The following is a 6,863-nucleotide window of genomic DNA, read 5'->3' as shown; positions in this document are numbered from 1 at the left end:
ATAAATGCAGAATTACCCAATAATTCAGGGCTGATTGAAACAGCCCAGTCGGTAGGGAAGACGAACACCTCATATTTTGAGCAGACGACAACCCAACGACATGAAACATGTATTCTCCTGTTACAGGTAAACCTTATCCCCTTCAGACGTCCCTGTTCCTTCAACTGTTCCCCACAGGCATTTCTTTTCATCCCCAGTCCCCGTCACCACGTTGCATCCCCTTCTCCAACCGCAGATCCGCCAACCCATCCTACTGGGAACCCAACACATTATCTCCTGTTGATTTCCACCACATCCCTTCCATTGCATTCCCCATTTATCTTCCTGACCAGATTCCAATTCTGTAGCAAGTTTTATCCCCTTCGCCATCAGCCGCAGGGATGTCCGTCAGTCTGTCATATGTCCCTCCACACATAAATTCACCTATCCCATGTCACTTATTGTCCCAGTTCCTTCCCCTCCCATCCCTTTACCAGCTCTCTCCCATCTATTCCAGAAGATTGAAAGAGGCTCCTGACTACATGCTTCATCTGTACATTTCCCTCCTCAGATGCTGGCTGGCCTGATTATGATTCCACTCTATCCAGCACCTTGTGTCTCCAAATAAATGATTTAGTTGTTCTGGGGCCATATTACTGCCTCGCTCACATTATCGCACCCCAATCAATCGCAGGGCGAGCTGCATCTTTATCGGAAAGAGACGTTGTACTTATCACATTGAGCCAGCCATATTTTCCACGTTGTTCAAGCCTGGTCTTCTCTTAGTCTGATATGAACATCTAGTCACCAGCTGGCAACATGATGTCTGTGGAGACAAAGGTTGGTAGACGCTATGGGTCCCCTCTTGCTGACCCACAGGGTGCAAGACGAATCAGGGGGCGCTTGAAGTGGCAATGCAGGAACTTTGGCGAATAGGATAGACGAAAATTCCAAGGCATGTAACACAGACATTAAATGCAAGAGGGTAACAGTGAAGAGAGGGTGACCCCTGTTGGACAAATGAGGTAATTCACAACTGGAACCAGAGGAGGTTGAATCGCCCCATCAGTCCAGTATTAAATATACCCTTTACATGTAATTAATACATAATACTGCCCTGATGTGGCGCAGCACCAGCATTAAGTGCTGGGATCTGTCGGAAAATTGTAACAATTTGGCTGATATTCCCGCTGTCACGATGTGTACGCTCAGTGTAAATTAATTGATCTTTCTGATGTTTTATATTTCAGGAGGAAACTCGTCAGAAGAGGAGGTGAGACTCTCTGCACTGTTTGGTAATTAACTCAAAAATCGTAGATGCGGGTCTTATAACCGGGTGTGTAATTCATGCAGGATAAGAGATGATCAGCACACGCTGTCAGTAGCAGACGGTGCCCTGGAAGTTGGAAAGTTCGATCACCCATTTTTGTTGAACACGGTGTTCAGCGAGGTGCCCGATGGCATTAAGAGAGGTACAAACTTTTTTTTAAACCGTTATAGTTCTTTAAGTATTAATTACCTGTCCAGTGTATACTTGAATTTAGAGAAGTCAGCATTCATACCGCTGGAGATGTCAGTTCCCTGAACACAACCACAGTACAAACAACAGACAATAGACAATAGGTGCAGGATGAGGCCATTCGGTCCATCGAGCCAGCACCGCCATTCAATGTGATCATGGCTGATCATTCGCAATCAGTACCCCGTTCCTGCCTTCTCCCCATACCCCCTGACTCCGCTATCCTTAAGAGCCTATCTAGCTCTCTCTTGAATGCATTCATAGAATTGGCCTCCACTGCCTTCTGAGGCAGAGAATTCCACAGATTCCCAACTCTCTGACTGAAAAAGTTTTTCCTCATCTCAGTTCTAAATGGCCTACCCCTTATTTTTAAACTGTGGCCCCTTGTTCCGGACTCCCCCAACATTGGGAACATGTTTCCTACCTCTAACGGTCCAACCCCTTAATAATTGTATACGTTTCGATAAGATCTCCTCTCATCCTTCTAAATTCCAGTGTATACAAGTCTAGTCGCTCCAGTAAACCTACGCTGCATGCCCTCGATAGCAAGAATATCCTTTCTCAAATTTGGAGACCAAAACTACACATAGTACTCCAGGGCTCACTAGGGCCCTGTACAACTGCAGAAGGACCTCTTTGCTCCGATACTCAACTCCTCTTGTTATGAAGGCCAACATTCCATCGGCTTTCTTCACTGCCTGCTGTACCTGCATGCTTCCTTTCAGTGACTGATGCAATAGGACACCCAGATCTCGTTGTACGTTCCCTGTTCCTAACTTGACACCATTCAGATAATATAAGAAAATAACTGCAGATGCTGGTACAAATAAATGTATTTATTCACAAAGTGCTGGAGTAACTCAGCACATCGGGCAGCATCTCGGGAGAGAAGGAATGGGTGACGTTTCGGGTCGATACCCATCAGTCTGTCTGTCAACCAATTTTCTATCCATGTCAGTACCCTACCTCCAATACCATGTGCTCTAATTTTACACACTAATCTCCTATGTGGAACCTTGTCAAAGGCTTTCTGAAAGTCAAGGTACACCACATCCACCGGCTCTCCCCTGTCAATTTTCCTAGTTACATCCTCAAAAAATTCCAGAAGATTAGTCAAGCATGAATTCCCCTTTGTAATTCCATGCTGACTCGGAACGATCCTGTTACTACTATCCAAATGCTCCGCAATTTCGTCTTTTATAATTGACTCCAGCATCTTCCCCACCACTGATGTCAGACTAACTGGTCTATAATTTCCCGTTTTTTCTCCTCCCCGTTTCTTAAAATGTGGGACAACATTAGCTACCCTCCAATCCACAGGAACTTATCCTGAATCTACAGAACATTGGAAAATGATCACCAATGCGTCCACAATTTCTAGCGCTACCTCCTTAAGTACTCTGGGATGCAGACCATCAGGCCCTGGGGATTTATCACCCTTCAGTCCCATCAGTCTACCCAACACCATTTCCTGCCTAATGCGGATTTCCTCCAGTTCCTCTGTCACCCTAGGATCTCTGGCCACTAGAACATCTGGGAGATTGCTTGTATCTTCCTAAGTGAAGACAGATCCAACTCGTCTGCCATTTTCTTGTTCCCCATAATAAATTCCCCCGCTTCTGTCTTCAAGGGACCCACATTTGCCTTGACAATTGTTTTCCTCTTTACATACCTAAAAATGTATGTAGAGATGTCAGTTCACTGAGCACAACTACAGTACACACAACAGACGAGCTGTTGGATGAACGTTGTTACTAAAGTGAACACTCTGGCGTTGGGTTCTACGCGCCGCGGGCAGTCCAAAAACAGAGCATGTCTGGTGAAAGTAAATCGGTAAATTGTATTCTCTAACCTGTCTTGCTGGTGCCCGCAAAGCTCAGGAAGCAGGTTCTCCATTTCAAGATTTTGCTCACAGACCAAGCAGTCGCGTGTTTCCCGTAGTATGCTGGCATCTAAATGATGTTCAGCGTGTTGTCCCTGCTGTTGGATGTTGGTGGAGTTGAGCGCGGTCCTGATGCCAATTTGCAGGAAGCGCAGTCCGTCATTCCCGTTCCGGATTCTCCTCCCTGCTCTCCCGCAAACCCGAAACTCCTGCCACTGACACCATTTATACCTCCCGCTGCCTCGGCAAGGCCAGCAGCATAATCAAGGACCAGTCTCATCCTGGCCACTCCCTCTTCTCCCCTCTCCCATCAGGCAAGAGGTACAGAAGTGTGAAAACGCACACCTCCAGATTCAGGGACAGTTTCTTCCCAGTGTTATCAGGGAACTGAATCATCCTACCACAACCAGAGAGCAGTGATGAAATACTATCTTCCACGTTGGTGATCCTCGGACTATCCTTGATCGCACCTTGCTGGCTTTACATTGCACTAAACATTATTCCCACATCATGTATCTGCAAACGTATTGATTGTAATCATGTATTGTCTTTCTACTGACTGGTTAGCACTCAACAAAATATTTTCGCTGTACCTTGGTAAACTGTAACTCCTCTTCCGACACCTCCAATCCCACTCGGTCCCCTCCTTTCCTCGCCACTCCAGTCCGCTTCATCCTACCCGCCTAACACGGCTCCTTATCACAATCACAATAAAACTTTATTAGCCAAGTATGTTTTGCAACATACGAGAAACTTCATTTGCCATACAGTCATAACAGTAAAAAGCAACAGGACACACAAAATACATTTTAACGTAAACATCCAGCACAGTGACCCCTCCACATTCCTCACTGTGATGGAAGGTGAAAAACTGTTCAATCTCTCTCTTCTTTGTCCTCCAGCGGTCGGGGGCTCGAACCTTCTGTGACCAGATTTGTCCATGGTCCCAGATCCCACATTTTAAGGCAGAGAGAGCTGGATTCTGGGTTAGTACAGGTGTCAAAGGTTATAGGGAGAAGGCAGGTGAAGGGGGTTAGGAGCGAGAGATAGATCAGCCACGATTGAATGGTGTAGTAGACTTAATGGGCCGAATGGCCTCATTCGAATACTTTCATTTATGACATTATAACCTTTTGACTGTCCAAATTCACCTGATAACCCAGCCCTTCAGACCTGATGAAGTTGTTGTAAACCCTTTTCACGCACTCCAATTGACTAACAAACCCACCCTTCCCTTTGTCTCACCCTCACTAAAAAAACACAGGAACAGGTCATCTGGCCCCTCGTGTCTGCCCCCTTTCACTGTGATCATGACGACCCCACCACGCACCTCTACCTCCTCTTTAACAACCTCAAATTACCACTCACCTCTATATCCTCCTGCTCCGATCTGCCTCCGTATCTGAATAGCCCGCTTCATTCCCCCATCCCAACCGCAATCTCCCAGTCCTCCTCACTCTCTGCATTCGTCCTCCCCGTCCACCCTCCCCCACCTCACGAAATTCACCTCTCCATTCCTGGATTAAAAACTCCGGGAGAGATGTCTGTTGTCCATCCGATGTGGTTGTGGGTGAAACCCCGGGCAGGGTTTCAGTTGTCCGCCCGCCTGTGCCCGAGGCCGAGCGGCCTCTTCCCCCGGTCCCGGGGCCGCGCTGCCCGAGTCTCCCCCCGACCCCCGGAGACTCTCTGATTCTCTGCTTCTCCCCCCAGTCTCCGTCACCCTGGATGTGGAAACAGCGCATGCGCGGCTCGAGGTGTCTGAGGATCGGAAGAGGGTGAGATGGACCGAGACCCAGAGGAGTCTCCCTGACACCGGGAAGAGGTTTACAGACTGGGGGTGTGTGCTGGGATCGGAGGGATTCACATCGGGGAGACATTACTGGGAGGTGGAGGTGGCGGGGAGTGAGGGCTGGAGTCTGGGAATCGCCGCAGAGTCTGTGGGGAGGAAGGAACGGGTCACACCGACCCTGGAGACTGGAGTCTGGAGGATCGAGCGGGAGGGTGAGAGGTTTGATGCATTCACCTCCCCTCCATCCCGTCTCCCCGCCCGTCCCATCCCCGGGAGGGTGGGAGTTTATCTCAGTTACGAGTCCGGGACAGTTTCATTTTACGACGCGGACACCAAGTCCCATCTCCACACCTTCACTGCGAATAAATTCACGGAGAAACTTTATCCTTTCTTCGGGCCTGGGGAGAAAGACCAGTGGATGAGAATCTGCTCCGGTTCCGCTCCGGGTGTGTAAAAGGGTCGGGTCCCGGGACCGGCGTCAGGAGCGGGGCTCAGGGGCTGTGGGGCAGAAACCCGGTGGACAACAGGTCGGCGCTGAACGGCTCCCATTTAATCCCCAAATTCCGCGTCGTAAAAACCAGAGTGAGCGCGGAAATAAAACCAGGGGGAATGTAAATGTGGGAAGAGAGAAATAAACAGCAAGTGGAATCAGAGCTGTCGATCCGTTCATTTTAACGCGCTAACCGCGTCCGGCAACGGAACAGAAATTACTTTTGTGAAAATATTTTTTAAATGTAATGGGATTGGACCCTTCTGGTCAAAAGTCGTTACGGTATTATTAACTCCGTTCAATGACTAGTTCAATGGAATAGATACAGTTCATGTTACTTCAGTGATTTGGAAAATGTACACAACCATTGACACACACGACAAGCTAATTGAAAGATCGCGTTTATTTGAATGATGTGCATTGTTGCTTCCAATACTGTAATTGAAATAAACTCAAAATTACTTGGACTGTACAGATTGCTTTTGAATTCTTTTGAAATCTACTGAACGGGGAGACAGCAGTTTAGTTTGCTTCAGTTTAGATTGGAGATACAGTGCGGAAACAGGCCCCTCGGCCACCGAGTCCGCACCGCCCAGCGATCCCTGCACATTAACACTACCCTACACACTCCCTCTCTCTCCCCCTCTCTCTCTCCCTCTCTCTCTCTCTCTCTCTCTCTCTCTCTCTCTCTCTCTCTCTCTCTCTCTCTCTCTCTATCTCTCTATCTCTCTATCTCTCTATCTCTATCTCTCTATCTCTCTATATCTATCTATCTGAATGGACGTGTGATGGAGTTGGAGAAGCAGTTGGATGACCTCAGGGCCATCCGGGAATGCGAGAGTTTCCTCGACAGGACCTATTGTGAGGCTGTCACGCCAAGGGTCCAGGTCGAGCGAAGGTGGGAGACTGTTTCAGGGGGGAGTGGACGTGGACTACAGGAGACCTCAGTGGCTGTGCCTATTGCAAATAGGTATACCCTCTTGGGAACTGTCGGGGCAGAAGACGTTTCCAGTCCGAGTGGCGGACCTGTTGGCAAGGATACTCGACAGGGGAGACCGAAGTCAGGAAGAGCCGTAGTGGTCGGTGACTCCATCGTCCGAGGGACGGACAGAAGATTCTGTGGCAGCAGGAGGGACTTGAGGATGGTCTGTTGCCTCCCTGGTGCCAGGGTTCAACACATCACGGACCGGCTTCAGAAAATCCT

At 48.5% G+C, this 6,863-nt stretch overlaps 1 protein-coding gene across 1 annotated transcript; it reads left to right on the top strand.

Annotated features, from left to right (window-relative positions):
• The first annotated feature begins 798 nt into the window (after positions 1-798).
• LOC144602517 (E3 ubiquitin-protein ligase TRIM39-like) lies at positions 799-6,055 on the top strand. Its single transcript, XM_078415646.1, has 4 exons — positions 799-819; positions 1,230-1,252; positions 1,333-1,451; positions 5,091-6,055. The coding sequence occupies exons 1-4, from the start codon at positions 799-801 to the stop codon at positions 5,621-5,623; spliced, it is 696 nt and encodes a 231-aa protein (XP_078271772.1). The 3' UTR covers positions 5,624-6,055.
• Positions 6,056-6,863: the final 808 nt, after the last annotated feature.

This window comes from Rhinoraja longicauda, chromosome 19 (genome assembly GCF_053455715.1).
Source record: "Rhinoraja longicauda isolate Sanriku21f chromosome 19, sRhiLon1.1, whole genome shotgun sequence".
Taxonomy (NCBI): domain Eukaryota; kingdom Metazoa; phylum Chordata; class Chondrichthyes; order Rajiformes; family Arhynchobatidae; genus Rhinoraja; species Rhinoraja longicauda.
This window is presented reverse-complemented; position numbering and strand designations above follow the sequence as displayed.

Excerpts from the sequence above, each read along its gene's own strand:
- LOC144602517 (XM_078415646.1), top strand. The coding sequence starts at position 799 with ATGATGTCTGTGGAGACAAAG. Across the intron at positions 820-1,229 it reads TGATGTCTGTGGAGACAAAG|GAGGAAACTCGTCAGAAGAG; the intron begins GTTGGTAGACGC and ends TTTATATTTCAG. Across the intron at positions 1,253-1,332 it reads GAAACTCGTCAGAAGAGGAG|GATAAGAGATGATCAGCACA; the intron begins GTGAGACTCTCT and ends TAATTCATGCAG.